Source organism: Urocitellus parryii, chromosome 3 (genome assembly GCF_045843805.1).
Source record: "Urocitellus parryii isolate mUroPar1 chromosome 3, mUroPar1.hap1, whole genome shotgun sequence".
NCBI classification, from domain to species: Eukaryota; Metazoa; Chordata; class Mammalia; order Rodentia; family Sciuridae; genus Urocitellus; species Urocitellus parryii.
Window position 1 is genome coordinate 60,695,383 of NC_135533.1, and position 24,495 is coordinate 60,719,877.

Genomic DNA, 24,495 nt, shown 5'->3' on the forward strand with positions numbered 1-24,495 from the left:
ACATTTTGAAGTACTTGCAGGTAGAGATGCTATCTTAATAATGTTTAATTCATCTTTATATCACCAGTCTCTTCCTTAGTACCTGCCAAAGAGAAGGTTACCAGTAAATGTTACATAATTAGAAAATGAATTCTAGTCCCGAATAAATAGATTTGGAATGTTTTAATGTGTCAGTGCATAATTACATACACTCCTGAATCAAAGACACAGACATTTGTAAATACTACAGAAGTCAAAAGAATACTTCAGGTTGGTTTTGGCATGAATTGTTGGCATATTTTTGTAACTGACTTGCTTCCTTGATTATATTCTATTTTGGATAATGTTAAAATGAATTTGTATTTCTACATATTTTAGTTAGAATGATAACAAGTTCCTAGTGCTTAAAACAGAAACAAAATTGAATGAAGTAATGGAGAAATACTTAAGAGTTTGGGTGAGCTTATGAAACAAGAAATTACATTTTGATTCATTCTCCAAAAAGACTTCTGTTTTTAAAAGATCTTCATCAATAAAACTGGAATGAAATATCTATTTTATTGCATGTAACAGTTATATAAACTAGAAATGATTTTGACTGCAAGTAACTGAAAATTAAATCTAATTATCTTAAATATCTTGTATATTATTTTTATCTCAGTGACAGAAAGTCTGGAGATAGGGCAGTTCTAGGACCAGGGTCTCAGTAGTTTATCAAAGGGCCAGCACCTGTTATTGTTCTGTTCTGCCATGCTTTTTTTAGCTTGCTCTCTTCCTGCTCACAAGATGGCTGCAGTTGCTGCACCCATCTCCTCCATGTTCAACAAATGACTTTCACAGACAGAAAAGTGAATAACTCTTTCTTGAACCTTATTTTAAGAACTAAGAAATTTCTCAGAAAATCCTCAAGAGAGTTCTCCTTACTTTTTATTACTTAGAACCATTTTCTAAACAAATCACTGGCAAAGACATAGGATTACTTTGCTTGGTTAGGCTACTTGGGAATCATCCTGTGGGCTGAGATCAGTCTTTTATGAAATATATGACATAGCAGCATGAGAATTCTTGAATAAAACCAACATTTAGATAGGAAGGAAGTGGGGAATGGAAGAAGAAATGCACTACAATTAATGACCAATAGTTTCTTTGATAACTTTGTGGCTTTTAAGTTCTAGCTAAAAATATAAAAGAAAGCAACTCCTTAGTGAATGCTAAAAGAGATTCCTCAAAAAACTAGGAATGGAACCACCATTTGACAGTTATCACACTCATTGGCATTTACCCAAAGAATTTAAAATCAGCATACTATAGTGACACAGCCACATCATGGCTATAGCAGCACAATTCACAATAGCTAAGCTATGGAACCAACCTAGATGCCCATCAACAGATGAATGGATAAAGAAATTATGATCTACATACTCAGTGGAATATTACTCAGCCATAAAGAATGTGACATTTACTGGTAAATGGATGGGTTTGGAGCATATCTTGCTAAGTAAAACAAGCCAATCTCACAAAAACAAAGGTAGAATGTTTTCACAGATATAGCGTGCTTTACTTGTATTGTGGAAGCTAAACCACAATAAAGGGGGAAAAGTGAAAGAAGAGAAGTTTACTAGATTAGACAAGGGGAACAAAAGGAAGGGAGGGGGATAGAAAATACAATACAAGAAACCTAACATAATTTTCCTATGTACATATATGAAAATAGCTAAGTGAACCCCACCATCACACCCACCTACAAGAATGGGGGTCCCTAATTAGAATAAGATATATTGTATAATTTTATCAAAATGTATTATACAGTCATGTATAACTAAGAAGAAGGAATAAAATTAAAAATAAAATAAACAGCATTGTGAAAAATATTGAAAATATTGTAGAACTCAAGTGAAAAAAATAAAGTAGATTTCAAATGAAAAGAAAGAGTAAATTTCCCCAACCATAAAGGGCATCAGAATACTTTCACATTAGGTGTCTAAGACTTTTCAGTTAATTTTAAAAGTAAAGTCACTGGATATTAAAACTTGTACAGGAGTAAAGAGTTCTGGTGTCCTATTGCACGGGAAGGGAACTGTAGGTGACAATGAGGTACTGTACTTCCCCAAAAGCTAGAAGAAAGTACATTGAAAGTTTTTACCATAAAGAAATGATAAATGATTGAGGAGATAGATATGTTTAATCTGATTTCACCTCACCATTACACAATGTGGGTACGTATTGAAACATCACCTGGGAATCCCATCAATATGTTTAATTTTTAATTATATATCAGTTAATAAATAAATAAAATGTGGAAAAATAAAAGAGAAATAAAAAGAGACTGGATGAGAATGTAAAAAGGTATCTTATAGATTTATAGGCATAGTTTAATATAATGTTGGAGCTATCAAAGAGATCATTAATTTTATATTGTATTATATTTGATTTATGGCATATATGTACTTTATAAATTCACATACAGAATTATTCAACAGTGAATTAATTTGACATAAAGAAATGGTTCTAAATTTAAAATACTAATATAAATCAAATTATTGTATTATTCCTTTCATGGCAAAACCTCTTAGGATCTTTGCTAACTAAACTTAGTTTCCTTTTAGTAATTCATTTATTGGTACAAGAATTGAACTCAGGGGCATTTACCACTGAGCCATATCCTCAGCACTTCTTTGTATTTTATTTAGAGACAGGATCTCACTGATTTGCTTAGGGTCTAAATTGCTGAAGCTATCTTTGAAGTCACGATCTTCTTGCTTCATCCTCCTGAACTGCTGGGCTCCCTTTTAGATTTTAATTTCTAAATGCTGGCATGTGTATTTTAGATAAACACAAGTAGGCAGCCTTTCTCAATTTTTAAATAATTACACTTTTATAATTGCAATAAACTATATGTTCATATTATTGGATGCAGGCCTCACATTTTTTTTGAGGGAGGGAGGGAGGGAGAGAGAGAGAGAAAGAATTTTTCAATATTTATTTTTTAGTTCTCAGCAATACAACATCTTTATTTTATTTTTATGTGGTGTTGAGGATCGAACCCAGCGCCCTGCACATGCCAGGCAAGCACGCTACTGCTTGAACCACATCCCCAGCCAGGCCTCACATTTTACTCTGAGAGATTTAAACCAATAAAAAATTTAAACATTTATGCAAATATTTTATCTTATGTTATATGTTATGTGCCATGTCTATTTTATTGCATGTAACAGTTACCATTAGAACACTATCCTGTGCATTAGATAGCTCACCAGCTACTTCGCAATGCAAATAAAAATAAGCAAAATCTGTCACTTCTTAACAACCAATACATATGAAATAGAGAAGCCAGTTAGGTATTTGATATCATTATGTTTTATGATCTCCCATTATCAGAGCTTAGCAGGGTTAAAGAAATCACTCACAGTTGAAAACTGATGGGTCAGTATGTAAGCTTTGCTGCTAGATTTGTCAAACATGGAATGATTTTATGGAGCTATTGTCCCCTAATATAAGACTGTATCTTCACCTGCACAAGTGCTTCTCTGGTACTATTTGTTTAAAAACTGGCATTAAAGCCTAGTGTCTGAAAAAATATGTGACATGTCTGTGTATGTGTGCATGTGTGTCCGTGTGCACACACATGAGCATGTGTATCCATGCATGGAAAGAAGCACAAAAAATTAATTGTTTACTGGGACAACTCATGCACTGAACTGAAGAGAAAGAAAGCATAGGAAAAGGAGGTCCAGGCATAGAAAAAATGTTTCAGAAGCAACACTAAGTAAAAGTGTTTCAGTATTTCAACTGCTCTTCCAAAGGGGAGATCAACTTCCTTCTGTTTATTTAGACCTCATTTCTGATTGCTAATACCAAAATGATGGCAACCCCCTAAGTACTTGACTTACAAGAAAGGCAAGATTACAGTTACCCATATTCAGGGTGTTTTGGGAAATATGCCAGGATGTTTGGGAGGTATTAGTAACTATTTAAGCCTTAATACATGCTGTCTATTTTTTGAAGAAACTCTGTGTAGTGAAGGTGTTTTAATATCCTTACAAAGAACTACAAAGAAACCCACCTAGGGTTTGCAGATTAGAAAGCTTCACAGATGCAACATTGGACATTTTATATCTCTGCAACTCACTTGTGCTTGAAATCCAGCTAATCAGCTCTTGACAAACTGAGACTATGAGGCTAGATTAAAGGGCGGATTGCCACAGCACTTTTTATGCTTTTATTCATACATGAATTCAGCTACATAAGCACCTTCCTATGCATAGCAACAAAAAAAATATTTGAATAAGCAACACTGCTTATATGAAAAAGAAAAAATGTTTATATATATATATATATATATATATATATATATATATATATATATATATAATTTTCCTTTTAATACTTTTACCTTAATATTCTCTTCAATCTATTAAGTAACAATATAAAGTTTTAAAAAAATTATGCTACCTATGATCTATGGCAACATAAATAATTCAATATAGCATTTGGTAAATTTATGTTTTAGAAAACCTCTTCAAATACAATGTAATGGGGAAAATATATTTAAAATATGCATTTATTTCAATTATATTATTCTGTTTCTTGCTACTTCATTTCATAGTCACTTAATAAAATCCATGTTTATTTATAAAAAAAATTCTGATTTCATACACATATTTCATTCAAGGCAGTTTAAAAAGTTCATAAAAAATGTCCCACTAATTTTATTATTAGAAAAATCAATGTAGACAAAATACCTTTCACTTAAACCTATAAGGGTTTATTTTTTTCTTCTATCCCACAATATCACATATTTGTGCTTGATTAATCTTGAACTTGTTGATGGATTTTTTTAATTTGTAGTTGGGCACAATAATTTTTATTTATTATTACTTTTTTTTAATGTAGTGCTGAGGATGGAACTCAGTGTCTCACACATGCTAGGCAGGCACTCTGCCACTGAGTCACAACCCCAGCCCCAACTGCTATGGTTTTGATAGATTTTTTTCTTAAGAAAATCAAGATAACTAAAAATGACAAAATCTCACATGACTTCACAAAACAAATATATGCAGAAAATATTTTCATAGGTAGAGCAAGACATATAGTCATTTCGACTGCTGAAAAAAATCTAGTCATTTGTTGATAGTATCCACTCATTAGCCTTCTGGGGCTTTGGAAATAGAGCCATTGGATGCATTTGAAATTTTGTACAATTCTCAAAAAAGAAAACTTTTACTGTTTCTTCCCAACTATTCAAAATGGCCAGCACTACATACTAAACCCAACACAAATTTTTAAAGTTGAAAAAAATATTAATCCAAATGGAGTCTTTTGGAAAGAGCTAATAAAAATATCACTGAAAGGCAACAGTAAAAGCACTTTTTATCATCTACAATGATGTGGAATAATACGGTATTCAGCAGATGCATATTTCTATGCAAGTCTTTTATTATATATGTGAATTCATTACTTATGTATTATAAAATTCTCTTTATAATATACTTTTTTATTAAAGAAAAAAATCAGAAAGTACTTACTAGAGACAGAGACAGAACTGAGATTGGAGTGGGATAAAAAAATACTTTAAGAAGTTACAATACTAAGAAAGTTGTAAGACCTTATTTCATGCTTCCTGACAATGATATTTAATCAGACTGTAGCTAACAAAAATTTTTAAGAATTAATATTTGACATTGGATCTTCAAGATGAGTGTTTCTTTTAATTCTGAGATAGGACAAGTTCAATTAAAATGCTAAAATCATTAGGGTGTTAGCAGTAGAGATATTGTTGGTTCTTCATGGCATATCACAAAGAGTGTTAATATAGACAATTATTTATGTTGAGCTATCGTCATTCCCACATATGCAAAGTATACTTCTTGCTGAATTTGGGGAATTCAGCAAGGGAATAACTTGCTGGGTGAAAATAAACTGTCTAAAGTCTAAAATAAATACCAAATAGCATACCTTTACACATAAAGGCGGCATCATTGGGAGTTATTTTTAAAAGGTGAAAAGACAGTATTCTCCAAAGAAATACTTTTCAAAGAAAAGAGTTTGTTTTCTCTTATGGAAAAGCCTCAAGTATACAATTTGCAAATTAGTCATGCTATTAATTAATCATTTTATTTCTTCAGTAAATCTTAAGAGTATAATGTCTTGAAAAGTTTAAAATATTTTATAATGTTACAAGCTCAAAATGACCAATATGTTTAGAAATAACATTTGCTATAATTCATAAAACACATTGCCTTCCAGGCACTACATGATTTAAATACATAATTTGTCTAATCTTCTTAAGGTACTATACCATGTTAGGGCACTTGCTCATAAAGGGTGTATAAACTAGCTTATTCGGGATTCAAAGCAAGATAGTCCACACAGGAGAGTACACATTTTACCACTACTCTCTACCACCTCCTGGGGGAAATGATTCTGCCAGGGCCTGCTATGCATTTGGAAAGCCATTGTTTAAACTGCAAGCAATCAGAGATGTCAGATGTGCAAACTTTTTTCTCATTATGAAAGTAAATGTGTGAGTTTCAAGCAACTAAAAGGGAAAGTGAGCATAACAAATGTGCCAAAAGATGACACTTTGTAAATGTTAAGAAAAGAGATGGTAGCACTTAAATTCTTCAGCAGGGATGTCACAAAGAGACTCTCATTCAAAACAAAAGCATAACACAACAAATATTTCACATTCAAGGTCATTCCATTTAAATTATACAGGAAACTAGAGTGGCAGTCCCTCATAAATTATGTTCAAACAGAATCGTCTCATTGACCTTGTTTCCAAAACATTAAAGATATTTTATTTCTAAAATAATTAACTGATCAATATGTTTAAACATTTCTATTATTTGTATTATAAAAGCAATATAGCTTACATTTTATGGAGAAAAGTCAATCTTTATTGGCAGAAAATTTGACATAGTTCATTTTTTAACTTTCCAAATTAAAGGAAGCATAGAGGTTTAACTTTACTATATTAGCCTAAAGTCAGTCAAGAAGAAAGCATGACTTAATAAATGTGGATCTACTTCCCTTTGAAGATGTCTTTGAAAGCAGCAAGAGCAGGGAAAGCAATGGAGATCTTCTCTCTAGCACTGAATTTCAAAGGCCTTATTTGGCCTATCTTCCACATAGGATGAATCAGAAAACGTTTTTGCCCTTTATTTTCCATTGTGAGATATCTAATGGGAAATAAATCCAGGCTCTGTGGGCCTGGATGCATTAGCAGCCATATAGTGCTAGGAATGTAGAACACAGGGTTTATGCGATGGTCAGCTATGAACTTCAGTGATAAACAAAAGAAAAGGCAAAAGAATAACCCTTAGCATTCCACCCAAGGAACTTTCTTTGACTTGGTCTGATACATGAATGAGATCATAAAACAGAACTGCTAATTTTGAAGTAAATACTTTGAGGAGGAAAGTTTATTGTCATAAATGAAAAGACCATAATTCATAAAAAAAATAATTTCGTGTGACAATGAATGTTTTTTTTCATATATGGCTCAATAATGTGTGGCTTAAAAGGAGATGGCTTAAACTATAAAGGGAAACCCCTAATTTAATTAAAAAATTTTTAAAAATAGGTTTGAAAGCATTTAAATAGTAAAAAAAATAATGATATCTATCTTGTTTAGTAGGACATAAAGTCCTAATAGCTCATCTTCTTTTAAAATTGAAATAATCTAAAATTATTATGACTATAATGTAAAATTAGTCAAATTAATACATAAAATTTGATAAAATAATGTGATTTTTATCTGGTATATATTTTATTAATATACTTGTTATTCATACTTTCATTTTCTTTATAAAATCTGCCTTAGTTTAACAATAATTATTCATGTAGTTTTTGTACGATGCTCAATATCTAAATGAATATTCAAAAATCATCTCATTAATATTTAAAAATACAACTGCTAACAAACCATGCTTAAGCTTTCAGCTATGCCAGTTTTTTGGCTCTACAGAAATATAACCACTGAGCCAAGAGTTTCTACATGATTTTCCAAAAAATGAAATCTGTACTAAAACCCAAGAAATAACACTACATTTATGGTTTTGAAATTTTTACTTTGTTTACAGTGGTAAATTAAATAAACATTATTTGACAAATAAAAGAATGACTTCAACAAGAGAATTTTATATATGAGTTACTCTACTTAAAAGAGTATATAAGAGATTATATGTTCCACAAATGGTAACAGAAGCAATTCCTTTTCTTTCAGTCAGCAGTGATTCAGGAGGTGAATCAGGTACCCATGGGGGTTCTTTGAACAAGAGTACAAAATTCTATCATCAATGAAGCTGTGATGCCTAGAACTGAGGGTTAATATATGATGCAAAGTGATATTAACTTAGATATATAACTTCCTGTGCAGATATTCCCTGAATTCTAAAAGCAACAATCCTCCAAATAAAATATAATACCAAAGTTTAGTGATCAGAGGCTGTCTTCTAACAGCAGGATACAAATGACACCTAGTTCAAGTCTCTGTCTTACAAAGGAATCCAGGGAAAATAATCATTTTAGCTTCTTCATGAACACCCACAATCACGGGAAGCTCAATTTGCAATATTGCTCAGAGACTTTTGGAAAGCTGTGTTAGAAAGCTTGTTGTTTAAATAAAGATAAAGATGCTTCAGCCTTTTAAAATTTTTCCATATATTCATCTTAGTCTTGTCTTGTGGACTGTCACGGGATAGTCACAATTCCTTTTTGTAACTGATAGCTTTTCAATATTTAATGACAACTTTTATGCCCTCACTTTTTCAAAGTGTTTCCATTGAATTTTTATGGAAATGAAATACTCAGTACTCAACACTCAATAATTTCCCTTTCTTTCTCTTTTGGACACATTATTGGTTGCTAGTATTAAAGTTTGCCAAAGATGATATAAATATATAGTACTCAGAATAAAATACTACAACATTTAAGAGGCATTCACCATTGCAAACCACAATTGGGCAATTGATCCCTTGATAGGACACTATTAGTTCAACTTATGAATGTGCTAAATTTTGCAACCGCTTTTTATTACTAATACCAAGCCCATGGTCAAGAAAACATGACTATTAGTTATGCAGTACATTTTTGTACCCTAAGTCAGAACTTAACATTTATATCTATTGCTATTAGGTAGTAGCATGACATAAAATATGCTAACACAAGTCTCAGTGTTTGTCTTGGGTGTGTCATATTGAAAAACACCAACATACTGTATTACCTAACTCATATTCTTCAGTGTCATATTAATGTACTTTTGTGTCTTACAAGTTGCATCAGACTGTATAAAGTCATCAACTATTAATACTAAAATTCCAATGAAAACATTTTTGTATGACAATTTACATTTAAAACTTCTTTTTTCTCTTGCTAACTTTTAGATAACTGTTTTGGACAAAATTTTATAGCAATCAGAAAATTTAAAGTGCTGTCCCTAAGACCGCTTCTTGATAGTTGATCATGCAATAGGATTAAGTGGTTATTCAAAGTAGAGACATTGATATATATGCTCAACCCCATCTTTGAGGCAGGACGATTTAACATTGACAACAAACCTTAGATTGACATTCATGTGCAGCATACATACATACATGTGGCACACGAAATGTGCATGAAGCCATAAAATGATACGTATGTAATCACGTGTGAAAAACAGATACACTGGTTTGCACTAGTTAAAGTTGCCCTCTATTTAAAGTCATATTTTATCTCATGCTCTTCTCCTTTGGGACAATTTTCTGTTAAGCAAAGACGGAGTTAGCGGGAGAGTCCTGAAACACTCATCTCCCTAAGTCCACGTCATAGCCTTGCACTGTGGCTCATCAAAGTCAGGTTGGAGCTGAGGGAGTCTGAGCTGTAACCAGCTGGTATTCCCATCCAACTCCTCCCCAGAAACACGCCCCTCCAATTCCTCAGCCAGAGGAGAGCCCAACCACAGGAGGACTTCCATTCCATGAGGACACCCCTAAGTAAAGTATACTCTGGGAACCATCCTCCGCTCTCGACCCCCCAAAAGTAGACCGCGCAGCTAGCGCCGCGCCTCCTTCCGGAGCCTCCTCCCGACTGCTGGCTAGGGGTGAGCGCCGGGGGTTAGTCAGTCCGCACGTGACGCGCGATGCCCACATGACACCACCGTGGGCGGGGGAGGGGGACAGGGGAGTGAAGCAGGGAAAAAGTTACAGAAGACCCATCAAAGCTCCCAAAGCAATTTATTCCTTCTCCTCCTCGCCAGTTAGTGGTTCAGGGATATCTAGGGAACAACTGGGGACCCAGGCATCTCCAGTTCTCAAAAAACTGGACGCAATTCTCCACTGGTCTCCCACCCTCTGCTCCTCCCAGCCCCGCTGGTTATGCCGCTGCACCCTGGAGTTGCTCCTTCCTCCTTTCTTTCCCTTCCTTCTCCATCCCTCCTTCTTTCTTTCCTTCCTTCATTCCTTCCTTCCCCCAAAGCTCTTCGTCCACTGCGGGCGATGCCACTGACGCACATTCAATTTGCCCCGGGAGCTCTGAGGAGGTCAGACAAGGCCGAATACCTTCCAAAGGGGAGGGTCTAACTACGCAAACAAAGTTGCTCGCCACACCGCAACCTGCTCCTCCCCTCCCCTCGGCCCCCCAAGTCGGATACCCGGCACAGTTCACTTGCACCTCTGTTCCTCTCTCGACCCCACCCCACCATCGCGCAACACACCCCCTTCCACACGCGCGCCCACCCTGGCATTGCCCGGCGCCGCAAGCCGTCCCTCCGCCTGGCAAAGGACCCAGCCAGCCGCTGCGCTCACCTTGCTTGACACACTTGAGCCGGAGGGGGTCCTTGCAGTGTTTGATCACAGCCAGCACGTCCCTGATGGTGAGCCCCGCCACGGGGGTCTCATTCACCTCCAACAGCAGCTCCTCCGACACCAACTTGCTGCCGCTTTCATAGGCCACCTTGCCGGGCTTCACCTCTCCCAGGTAGGGGAACTGTCCATTCTCGGCGCCCCCCTTCAATTCAAAGCCCAGCTGCCCCTCCGGGTTCCTGCCAATGACACTCTCATGGACTTTGCTAGTCCAGTGGCTTTTCTTTTTCAAGCTTTTGGACATGGCAGTGGGGTGAGTCTCCTCAGTTCCTGGGGTTCCTTTGGGGAGGGTGTTGGTATTGAGAGAACGAGGATGGAGGAGCAAGGGGGCAAAGGGGTGAGAAGAGCAGACTTTGCCTTCCTCCCCCCTCTGTTCGGTGCTTTCCCTCTTCTTTGGATGAAGTGTGGACGAGGAAGGGGGAGGATGAGAGGGACGGCTGGGCAGAGGTAGGAGAGCTTGGGTGAGGTTGTGCTGTCCCTTGAATGACACTCAAGGCTGTGGCCCCGCAGCAGAGGAAGCTGTGGTGGCGGCGGCGGCGGCGGCAGAGCCAGAGGAGCAGTAGCGAGCGGGTGGGGTGGGGGTGGGGAGAGAGGGTAGGGATGCCGGGGGCCACTCCTGCGTGGTGCGAGTGGGAGCGCGCGCGCGCGCCTGGGTGTGTGTTGTTAGCTGATATCCATGGCAGCTGCAGTGGCAGCGTCAGGGAGTGTGTGTGTGTGTGTGTGTGTGTGTGTGTGTGTGTGTACTAGTTGTACTGTACTGGCAGAGGGGAGGAGGCAAAGGAGGAGGGAATAAGCAGGAGAGGGAGGAGGGGCGCGCGCGCACCGGGTGGAGAGCCAGGGAGGGCTTCGCCGCTGTATCCCTCCCTCCTCAGCTTGACCCGGTAGTGAAGGCAGAGAGAGAGGCAGGCTGGGTCCGCCTGGCAGCCTACGGGAGGAGGCGGGAGTGGGGAAGGAGGGGAGACGAGGCCCGGCGTGGGGAGGCCGGCAGCAAGGGCCGCTAGCCCAGTGCGGACCTTTCTTCAGCCTCTGTAGTGTCCCAGCGGTGCGCTAGGCTGCAGCGCGAAAAGGACGCCCAGACTTCCTCTGACCCGAGCTCGGATGGAACAGAAATAGAGGGACCTCAACAGCTGGCGAACCGAGTGTCTGACGCCTCTTGAAGCCGGATCCTACCGTGAGAAAACTGGGGTGCAGAGACCTGGAGAGGAACTGCAGAAGGCCTGGGAGCCTGGAGGTCTGCGGTGGGGAGGAAGTCACTGTTGAGAGAGGCTGCATCGCTTCACTTTTACAGTTGCTTACTCTTTGCAAAGTTCTCAGAAGTCCCCCCCTGAGAAGGGAAAGTTAGAGAACTGAAGTCTGGTTACTGTGATTGCGAGGAAAGGGTGAAGCAGAATCTTGGACTAGGAGCCTGGACTGAAACTTAGCAGAGGGCGGGGGTAGTCTTGTGACAGGCGATTCTAGGGATCTGAGTAAGGGGTTTCACTTTATTCAGTAGGAAGAGCGGGAAGAAGAGGGCTACAGGGGTGAAGTTGGAGAGGAGACAGTTGCAGAGAGCAACCTCCACAGAGAAATGGACAGACGGAGGCCCGGGGAAGGCAGGGCACGCCCTGCCCCAAAGAGCCGCCAGTCAGACTTGTACCTAAGGAAGAAACCTTAAGATGATCTAGATAACCTCCTGCTACAGTGAAAAGAAAGAAGGTTTTGATCTGGACTGGAATTGAACTCTCTAACCCCCAACTGTCTCATTTCCTTTCACCAAGTTTTCAACCAGGAGGAAAGGTGAGGACAGGGCTCAAGAAAGCAGGAGGGCTGCCGATTTTCACTATTAATGCCCTACAGCGAGTGTTGTAGGGCATTAAGAGTGATTTTTAAAAATTTTCTGTAACAGATAAACGAATTTCATTTGCTTAACTTTCAAATGATATGTTTCAGACAAAAAAAAAAGTCTAACACCCACTCATCTTTTTAAATCAGTGAACAAAAAGCATTGAGCAGTTAGGATTCTTGATGTCTGAGATGAAGGGAATGTGGGAGGCAAGCAGTACAGTTAAAAATGCTTGGAGGACCCAAACAGAGGGGGATTGAAGCCAGCCTCTGCTACTTAGGAGGAGCCAGGAGCATAGTATCAAGGAAACTCAGCTGAGACTCAGTTTCCTGCTTTGTTAAATGGGATTGATACTACTAATTTGAGAGGGCTGTGGTGAAGACGAAGTTAGGAAAAGCAGGCAGAACTCTTGCCTGGCACAGGTGGGTAGGCGTTCAAAATGGTAATTTCCTTCCTCTTTCCCTCCCTCACTGTTTGGGGGGAGAAAAAGATCAAACTAGGTCAGAACTGAAGAAAAATTTAAAGGTTTGTTTAGCTTTGTGTCTTTTTTCACGTAAGAAACCAGATCTCCAAAGAGTCAGCTGTGGCTGGTGAGGATTACTCAGTGATCCAGGGCCAGTGCCTGGATGTAAAACCAGAGCTGCAGGCAGTGCTCAGAAACAGGCAAGATTTTGTAGCAAAGCCCAGTCTCACCAGAGGATGTTAGGTTTTAGCAGGATGAGGCACTATCCTAAGTGGAAACTGAAAGTGAGAACAAAATATGTATTGGTTTAACACCAATTACGGGTTACCATGTATGGGTAGACAAATACTTATTAAGTTCTAAAAATATATCAGATATTCTTCTGTAGGCTTTATACTATGTATTTCTCCTAATACCTTAATAACGTAGACATTCTTTTCATCCCTTTTTACATGTAAGGAAACTGAGGTACACAGGGATGTACTTTTGGAAGGCTACAGATCTAGTCAGTGTTGAAGCAAGCATCCATTCAGACTCGAGTGTTTGTTTGCTGCAGACTTTGTCTCAGTCACTGTGTTGAACTCTCTCCCATGAATTTACCATGCATCATACCAGCTATGAGTATATAGTGCCTCCAAAGTTTGGTTCTATCCCATCTTTTAGGGACAGTTAGGAAAAATATAAAACTAATGGAGCAGGAATTTGAGAACATGCTCATCCTTCAGAACCCAGTGAAGTCATGGAAGTGCATGCCAGTTAATTTAGTATTCCTCAGCTCCAAGTCTACTCTTGTTTGTCCTGAATTGTTATATTGGAGCTAAAATCTGTAATATTTGCTGTCATTTAGCACAATATTAGGCTTTGTCAGCAGAAGGTGCTAGATTGGCACAGACAAAAAAGGAGGGGCTCTTGGTCACTCAGTGACTTTTAGGCCAGTGTGTCCAAGAGATTGTTGTTACCCACTCTTCAGTAAATTTTGGTAGTTCTTCAGTCTGTGGCTTCCCTGTCAGTCTCAATGACATGTCAGTAGGTGGCCTCCTAGCAAGTTTTACCAGCATTGCAGCTGGTGAATTACTGCCAGCCCAGTGAGCAACACCTGAACAAATCTCGCAGCCATCCAGTGAGCCATGGCATATGTTTTTTTCCAATAAGGTCTGACTCTCAGCCTTGTAGAATGGTGGGTGAAGATTGGGGCAAAGTTCTTCCATGATATTAGCCTCCTTGATTACTCCCCTGCAGTTCTAGAGGCAGCGACAGCTCCTTGTATCTGCTATCACTGCATTCTTTAGTGGTCTCTATTCTTTTAGTAGTCGATCGCTTTTGTTACTTAATAACTCTTCATATTAATTTTGTTCTCTTTCAGTTATGATACATGGTGTAAGAGGAACCCTGAAGAGAGTTTAATCTTGGGAGTCAGAAATTGATACTGTCTTTATTTAGAGAAACTTGTGTGACATCTCATAGATTATACCTTAATCTGAAAAAAATGAGGTGGATATATATATATATGACAGGGTTAAGTATCATGTAAAATGTGAACTTGAAAGCTGTCAGAACTGAAGATATTAATTATCAGTATAGGAAATAGGGTAGCCAGAAAATGAGGATATTTTCTATAAAAATTGGGATTTTACTGGGGAAGGGATTAATAGAATTTCTTGTCAAATTTATTGCCATCAGATGAATATTTTTGTTTGTATTGACTACCTTTTCAAAGATGAAAACAAGCTGTGAGTCTCAAATAATTTCAAATGTCCAGCTGTAAAAAAAAAAATATGGCTGAAATCACAGCAATTTTGAAATGCTAGGTTCAGAATAATGTAGTTCATTTATATTCTGGCATCCTTCAGGTTTGCTTTATTTCTCCTTTGTCTTCTTTGACCTTTTTGGATATATATATATATGAATTATTTCATCATTTAGACTTATATAAGAAAAAAATTATACTAGATATTTATTCTGTTCCCCCCCACAAAAAAATGAAATTTTAAAAGATAAATGAAGAGAAGCCTGAGTTTGTTCCATTCTTAGAAGAGTTCTATGATGTTGATCCTTGTGACATACACAGTCAGGTTCCACCCTGATGTCTTAGGATCCCTTTGAATCTGAGTGTCCTTTCCCCTTACTTCTGTTTTTTTTTTTTTTTTTCTTTCAACAGCTTGCCCTGACACTCTCTTTGGAAGACTTCCCAAAGTTACTAGTCTCAGTTTGCCTAAGGTGCAGAGAGTTAGAAAGAACCAGTTGAAGTTAACTTCTCCCCCAGAATGGACCTCATTATGTAGCCTAGCCCTCTTCCTATACTGGTAAGAAAATCTGAGGTCCATTTATACCTTAACTTCCCCCACAGAATCATGTTGGAGCCAGGATTTTGCATGAAATCACCTCTTACCCTAGCTTGCCTACTCTGATATCTTATGGGTTTTCGTGGAAGCACTTTCTAAATAAATCATGTGTTACAATCCTCATCTCAGGGCATGATTCTGGGGACCCTGATGTGAGCCATTGCCTTTCCTTTTTGCAGATGAGGAAACCGAGGTTTGGTTATTTTAAATTGCCTGAAGTCACACTACCAATAAACGATGGAGTTGTGATTTGAAACCCGTGACTCAAAGTTTTTACTACTAATGTTATATTACATTTAAACTCCTTAATACTAAGTACATTTAAAGTAACTGAACAGATGTGGAAACAAAACTCAGGAATTGATTGATCAACAGATGTAAAAATGTTGTTCATATATTAAGAAATCTGTAAATGTTTGAGGAGGAAAGACTGTGGACAGTATGACCAACATGTGATGCACCTCATCCAAAAATCCTTATCAGAGATGTGACATGTCCCAAATTTTTGCCCAGTGGTAAATGTTCAGTGTGGTTCTCTCTTCAAGCCAAGGTTGAACTGGATATTTCTATTAGTTTGCTACTGTTTCTGTAACAGATTAGTTGTTTAAAATCCAAGATGGGTATCAACAGGCCATGTTAGACTTCTGACCTCACGAACTGTGGATAATAAATTAAGGTACTGATTGAGGATCTGCATTCCTTCTGGTGGCTTCAGGGGAGACTTCTGTTCTTTGAATTTCTTGCTCCTAGAGATGACCCAAATTTATCCAGTTGTTGTCCAGTTGCTCTATCTTCAAAACTAGCAATGGAGCCAGGTGTGGTGGCACACGCCTATAATCTCAGTGGCTTGGGAGGCTGAGGCAGGGGAACCTCGAGTTCAAAGCCAGCCTCATCAAAAGCCAGGCTCTAAGCCACTCATTGAGTCCTTGTTTCTAAATAAGATACAGAATGGGTTTGGGGGTGTGGCTCAGTGTTTGAGTACCCATGAGTTCAATCCCCAGTACCAAAACAACAATAACAACAACAACAACAAAAAAAAAAACAGCAATGGCTACTCAGGTTCTTCTCACCTCCCTTTTACTGTATTTCAGACACTTCTGATAGCCTTTTCTAATTTTTGGGACTCTTGTGATTATATCAGTCCCACCAAATAATCCAACATGATATCTCTATTCTGAAATCAGCTGATTAGCAACCTTAGCTCCATCTGCAACTTTAATTTCCCTTTGCTCTGTAACATCACATATTCTTAGGTTTCAGAGTTTAGGATGTGGAACTCATTACTCTTCACAGTATTATAAATCATTATGGCTCCTATCCATACTGCTTCTTGGTTCAGGTCACCAACATCGCTACAGCAAAGTCAAAACTCCTGATGTGGCTTTGATTCTCTGTCCCTTTCCTATCTCACTAGCTGTGTTTCTTTATTTACCCCTAAGGTTGGAATTGGGGGCAACCAACCTATGGGTTCTCCAGGATAAACAAATGAAAGTAAATACACTTATAGCATCTATTCTAGGACCCTTGCAATATAAGACAGAAATTTCAACATTCAAATTTAATTATGCTTATATTAGAGCAATGCGGTACTTGAGCCGATCTCCCACCCTACCTGGGGCCTGGAGCAGCTAAGCCAGGTGTCCTACCCAAGGGTAAGGCCTGTATCTTCCCCTCCTCTTTCAGTGTTTTGTTCCCACCTTCCTGAACTGCTTAATTTCCTTTGCTTACTTGGCTTCAGTCTGTGTTTGCCTAAAATACAACCCTCTATCAGTCCATCTTATAACTATTTATCCCCTAGACATACCTCTGGGGCCACCTTCTTTCCTTTGAGAAGCATTTCTGACTCTTCTTCCTGATGCAAACACAATTCTCCTTTACATCTCCATGTATCATTTTTGGAAATATGACTTATAAGTTATTTCCTTATTTTCATATCTCTCTTCCATAGCAGGAATGAGTGTGAATTTAAGGATGGATTCCATGTCTTACCCATCTTTACAGTCTTACACTGTCTGACACACTGTGAAAGCTCAGTAAAAGTTTGCATAATGGCAGATATGTCCAAAGTGAAAGTGCCTAAAATTTCATTATATGATCACTACTTAATATGAATTCTTATCTATTTTATTAAATTATTATTCCTTTATACACATAGTAGTATCTTATAATAATAAAATATAGAAAAGCTCATTACGACAAGGAAAAGACAAACATACCTAGATGTGAGCATGAGGTCATGGGACAGCACTGCATCTGGGCAGAGTCTGAAGATGGTGCTGATGGTGATAAGGGACAGACTCAATGCACTCCATGTTGGCCCATGAACATTCCTATTCCTAAACTCCTTTTCAATTTGTTATGATATTCACATGGAAACTTTTAAGCTTTTCTATCAAAATATCTCTAATAATTTTATAATCACCTCTCCTGTGAAGAACAATTTTATTTCAAGTTTCCAGTTTCACATAAAACTTCATATGAACTTTAGACTCTGTTCTCTAGTCAGCCCATATTTGTACTACCATAAAATATGACTTTCTCCCCAAACTTGTTCTAAATGGAGCTGTGAGAGGATTTGCTATGTTTATCTGGTGATTTCCAGCATAGTTGGCCCAACCCAGTGACTTCACAGGTATGCCCAGCTTAAGTTCAGCAACTAGAAATACAAACTAAAGTTCTGGAGAGAGTTTGGGCTACAGATATATGTGAGGACATTTTGAAACCTTGACCCACTTGCTTTACCCAGCAGGATGGAAAATGCAAGAGGAAAAAACTGTGAGCTCAAGTTCATAACATTCTTTGCTGGGCCTAGAGAAAAAGGAAAAATTAGTGAATAAAACTGTATTTCAATGTGAATATCTAATGCTAAGAAATCAGGCCTCCTGAAGTTAGTGAAGGAAAGGGTTATGGGCTTACACCCCATAACTGTATGTTTTATGTACTCTCATGTCATATTACCTCTGTAGGGCTAATGCTCTTTACCTCAAAACCTCAAACATTTTAGTAATTGTACCTTTTAGGTTTAAATCAATTAAATTTGCATGAGAAGGCCAGAACTGGATCATTTTAGTTGAGAATTAATGTTCAGTGAGCCTGCTTCTTCATTATATAAAACCTCTTGGTATTTCTAAGCATTGGGGTGAAATATCTGGTTCAAATTCTCCTATAACTCAGCAATTTAATTTCAAACAGCATTGTCATTGTTTATGTCTGTCTGTCTCTCTTTCTCTCCCCAAAAGATCTGAAAACATGAGAGAAAAAGATGGAAGAATCAAACTTTGACTACTTAAATTCATGATATTATCAGATAATTTTGATTGCTAGAAAGTTCTTGAAGGATGTGACTTTGATTCTTGTAAAGGATCTCTTTGCATTAAATTTATGATCCATGAAATATATACACAGTGGAGAAAGAGAACTGGAATAGCAAATTGTTTAAATCGTTGCTCCCTCTTAACTATAGAGCTCACAAAGTGTGAAGAAATTGACCAGCTCAAGAAAACATGAAATTTTTTTTTGTTCTGTTACTTTAAAGCCATTGCAACATTTTATGTAGTGAGAATGGTTACTTTAATAAGGACCCATGATGCTTTTGTTAGAGTATTCAACATCTGCATAAAATATAGCAGGATAATATTTTCTTGAACCTGGAAATGTATTCCTTCTAATCCAATCTCATGCAGTCATACTGCTTGAATATCAATCTTACTTTATCTTTCTTTTTTATTCTTTTGCTCTCGTCAGTCTTTTATCATCTTTCACATTCTGCTAAACTCAAAAAGACATTTTCATACTTTTTTTTTACTTTAAGCCAGTTCTCACTAAATTTTTTAAAACACTGAAAAAATTTCAGATACTTTGACTTCATGCCATCAAGTAGCCGTGTCTATCCCCACCCTCCTTTTAAATTTAAGTGGATAGTTTACTTTCTGTCGCATGCAGTTTTTTAAATTCTAATTTTTTAAAAACCATCTTGCAATTTTTGTGTGTGTGCTCATTTCTACAGAAAATTTTATAAAATACTATTTACTTGTCTTTTACTTTACTGTTTCTAACAACTTTTAGGTTTTTCATATTATTCCCTCTGTTTTTCCAATAGACATCTTAACTCATTATTTTTTCACTATAACTCTTCTCAGTGTATGCCTTCTGAGTTCCATCAGTTTCCATGTGAGTTTAAAAAAATTTTAACTATCTTGAACCAATTGTAATATGTCTACTTTCTATATTCTAATTCTGCTTATTATTTTTTATCTTTTTATTATATTTTAAGTGACAAGAGTTTGAGTTTAAAGAAAGTAAAATAAGAAACAAAGGAATAATAATATCATGGATTTAATTCCTGTTAGTAGTGAAAAAGGATATAGGTGAAAGGCAAGTTGTAGGAAGAAAGTGAACATATTAGATTTTGAAATAGTAAGGAACAGTCAGCAGTGTTTTGTAGTCTTTGGAAAAGCAAATTATAAAAAAAAAAATTGAAAGAAAAGTTCACCATACTTCCTTAGCTAGATTATTGAGAAGCACAAATGCTGATGAACATTTGGAGGCAATGAAAATGTAATTCTAATTATACTAATTTTAATAATTTTGAAAAACTCTCCAGACACTATTCCATATGGTATAATTCACTTTTAACAATTTTGAGAGTCAGAATGTGATCAATACTAGTAATCTTATCCTTACCCTTCTTTCTTTAAAAATGTGTAGATTGTATTATTTATATATATATATATATATAGAGAGAGAGAGAGAGAGAGTATTGTATATATGACTGAATATATATTATTATATATTGAACATATACATATGTATATCTTCCAAATATTACACATAATTTCTTATAATTCTTACATCCATTGAGAACCAACCATTTGCCCGAATAGGGATTCTTTGAAAGTCCAGGTTAAACAACGCTCTTAAGATAAGTTTTTTATTTATACATAAGAAGCTTAAGTCATTTTCCTACTGAACTCTTATGACATGCAACCTGAGCCTTGTCATCACATTTCTTCCTAAGATTTTAACATTCCAGACATGGCTCAGTTTTACTTTGAGAGCTTGACTTATATTTTTCATTCCTTCTAGAGGTTGAAAAAGGAAAAGAACACTATAGTAGGAGGAATAAATGGAACACATACCCATCAATGGATATGAAGGGGAGAATTGCCCCTAAAGCACAAAATCAACTCACACTAGCAAAGTAAAAAAAGAAAAAGAAAAGGATTTTTTTAAAGATCAAAAGGAATCAAATTGCCTTCTGTGAACATGGTAGAGTGTTGAGAGCCAGTTTAGTTGAATGACCCCTGGCATTTTTGCCATAGGGAATGGTTGAAAGGTGACCCTGCTCTGGGGATTAGGGCAGATCCTACTGGGAAGAGGGCACTCTGGGTTTAGGGCGGATCCTGCTGCCTCGGGCACCCACTACTTTGGAGTTCCTGTTGAGTTCTCACTAGCTTCTGAGAGAATTGGCTCACGGAGCCTGGTGGAGGGAGTGTGTTCCCGGGAAGTGTGTGTAGAGGGCCGGTCCGGTGAGATTTCGGGAATAAAGAGTTGCTGTTTGAACCTACAAGGCTTGGTGGCAGCTGAGTTATTTTGTGCCCAGCCAGACTGCAGCAGTAGAATTTTGAGAGAATGGTCTCAATTTATCTATCAAGGGTAACAGTTATTAAAGTGAAAAAAAAAAAAGAAGGCTAAGTTTCTTTAAGAAAGAGACATACTTTAAGACAGATCATGAAATAATTGGAAATCATTTAGTTGCTTTAGAGAATTTTAATCTTCCAAGTTCTCAATTAGATCCTATGACAATGACCAACTCTCAATTACGACAATGAAAGAATTGGAAAATTTGGAAAACCATTTCTTCAATCTCTGGAGAAAATTGGGCATTAGAGTCCGGAGTAGAATTGAGGAGAAAAGCAAAGCTATTTATTTTAACATTCTGAGATGAACTTCACAAACTTTAGGTCAAAAGAGTTAAGATATCAAGAGAAAGGAATAATATGAAGCAAGTGTAGGTAGGTTCACAAAGAACAAGTCAAATCATTTTTATGTATAAAATGTGACCTGTTTATTGAGAATCCATGTTAGCTTAATCATTAACATGAATGCATTCTCAGAATGGGTAGATCAGCTATAAATGCTTCAAGACCAGGTACTCATCATCCTATTTAATATCAAATAATGCTTCCGTTGGAAATTCTCTTTTAACTTCTCAAGTAGATCATAGGACAATTCCCTCTATGAGACTTGACCAGGACTGCACACAGTAGAACTCTTATTTCCCTCTCATGTGCTCCTCTAATATTTCAGGTTCTTCCAACAAACTCCCATTGTTTCCTCACATTCAATTTGTGGGATCACCCCTAGAAATCCTTTCTCCTGGATATCTTCTAGGCTTTTTCCTGAGTAGAGTCACTGAATCTAAAGCTGTCAGATATTTGAAAAGAACTAACCAATTTTAATATACATTTATAATATAAATTGAATTAATATATGTTTAATGTACAATGCACTTTGAAAAAGAAATGCTATGAATAAATATAATACAATTCAAAATTTTATGTAAGTGTGGGATAAAATTTTCCATGCTTTTAAAGGATAATAATCATAAGCATTTTTACCTACAGTTAATAGTGGCCCTGACGTCACTCAATTACTAGTTTTATGTAGTCTATAAATTAAATCCCATCTAGTTTGGATCTCAATTAAATTATTTCCTAATATTAAAAACTTGTATAGTACAGGGACTGACATTTTAATAATATTTTTAAGATTTCAAGGACATATTTTAATGCAGTGCAGTTGTGCTTCCCACCTTAGGCTGCATTTATAATTTTATTTGTATTGTCAACAATAACTTGCTGGGAGAAATAGAAATGAAGATATATTTTCTTTATTTCATAAGAATATGAGTTTGGGGATTTTTAACCAAAATCGAAGAGGCAAAGGGACATGCAGTCCGCTTGATTATGTAATTGCAAGGCTTTAGGGATTTATTAAAATATAGACTACAAGAAAAATAAACTTCTTACAATTTTTAAGCCTCCAAAATATTTTAAAGGATATTAAATAAATATTACTCAAAACTTATATTTTAGCAGGAAGTACTAAATGAAAGAAGTGTTAATTTTTCCAGAATTAATTGAGATTTATTTCCCAGTTTATTTCTCTGGAGACAAATGTAGGTCTCTCCTCAAGGGTAGAATGATTTGCATAGGAGGAATGATTTAAATGGCTAGAAACATCATTTTCACTCTTTACAAAATGCTTCACTATGTTTTGTCATATTGTCTGATAATTTTGCACTAGAGATTTCTTTCTTTGAGATAATAAAATGCAAATATATCTGAAAGGGTCCCTTCAGCTTTAGTCATACTCATTTGGCTACTAGTGAAAAAAAAAATGTTTTTATAGGATAAAGGGAATGTTGCCAGCTAACAATTCCCTGGAGTCTGCACTACACCAAACGTTGCTTAGCAATTTCCAAGATTTTCTCAAGTCTAATTTGGAGGAGTGTAAAGATTAGAAAACAAGGGGATGTGGGCATGTTATAGAGAGTTGTAAAATTGATATTTATTGTATGTTTCCATTCTATCTATACTGAAAGCTTCACATGCAAAGAAAATGGAAAGGTAGCAGGTGGGTGTGGTAGAGTAGTACTACTTTAATTGAATGGTAAGGGAAAGCTTCTCCTAGCAAGTGATTTTTATACCAAGACTTGAACAATAAACAGTATTCAATTTCGCAAAAAAGTTTGGAGAAAGGCTTTTTAGGCAGAGAAGAAAATATATTTATGTCCTGAGGTGGAAACTTAGCTTGTCAGAGTTAAGTAGGTAATTCTAACTTTCACTGATTTATGCATTCAATTGGATTACTTTATACATTAGTTTTTGAGATCTTTCACAATTTGATTTCTGCTTAAAATTAATTCTCCCCTGATTTCTCACCGTACATGGTGCTAATCCATGCCTCTGAGACTTTGTATTGTTGTTTCTTTGTTTAGTATTCTTCTCATTTGTTATTTTTTTTTGTCTGATGAACTCTGCTTCAAGCATTTCCTCCTAAGGGAGCCTGCTCTCACTGTCCTCTGCTCACCACCTATAGAATTGCTACATCTTTACGCTACTAACATCTGTGCATTTGAAACACTGCTTCACAATTACTAGTCTGCATTTCTCCTTTTATCACTCGTGAGTTTCCTTAGGACAGAAACACTATTAATTCATCCTAGAGTACATAGAGTCCAGCATAGTATGTATCTTCAGAACAATTTAATAATTTAGCATTTACTTTCAGTACAATTTCCATGATATATTTGTTCTAGTTAAAAGCCAATATCCACTAGAATATTTATCATTATTTCATTCAAAACAATAAAACGTTAAATTGAATTATGATTACTCAAAGTGGATGCAAATTAGATTCATGGAAATATGTAAAGATTGAGTCATTTTTGGCCTATAATTTTCAATTCAGTATTTCAGTTTACCATACTTTATGATGGATGTTCAGCCCACACTTAAATATATTGGCAGTGAGAGCTAGTTATCACTTTATGGAAATCATGATTTAATAGCATGTTTTGTGTGGTTAGTTTTTTCCCTTCTTAAGTGAGACTGGTAGAATTATATTCGAAGCACTCATTGCACTATATTTACTGGAACTTGTGTTCATAACTTGGAACCTGAAGGCTTTTTCAACTTCTTTGTCCTTGGCAGAAATGGAAGAGCTATATGTGAAGGTAGGAAGGTGAGATGATGGGAGATGTGGCAAGAGAGTTAGGAAAAGGAAACAGTCATGCAGTATCCAGGAGGATTTTCCACAGGCATATTTTTTGATGCCAATCCCAAGGAGATAATATGTGTAAAGCAAGGACATTCAGGAGGTTCACTTAGAAAAGTCTCTCTGGTGGTTTCCAATTCTACCAAGTTGTATAAGTGAAATTCCATGGTACTGTCTCAGTGAACTGAGCCAACATCAAGGGAACAGGAAAGGAAAAGAATTAAAGAACTAAAGCTAATTTCATCTCTCTTCACTTTTACCTCTTTT

General features: G+C 36.8%; 1 protein-coding gene across 2 annotated transcripts in view; it reads right to left on the reverse strand.

Moving 5' to 3' along the window:
* Magi2 (membrane associated guanylate kinase, WW and PDZ domain containing 2) overlaps nucleotides 1–11,064 on the reverse strand; it is a 1,291,542-nt gene extending 1,280,478 nt beyond the window's left edge. For both annotated transcript variants that reach the window (XM_026384953.2, XM_026384952.2), the window contains exon 1: nucleotides 10,764–11,064. In XM_026384953.2, the coding sequence (XP_026240738.1) occupies nucleotides 10,764–11,064 (301 nt within the window). The remainder of the gene's footprint in view (nucleotides 1–10,763) is intronic.
* Between the last annotated feature and the right edge of the window lie 13,431 nt (nucleotides 11,065–24,495).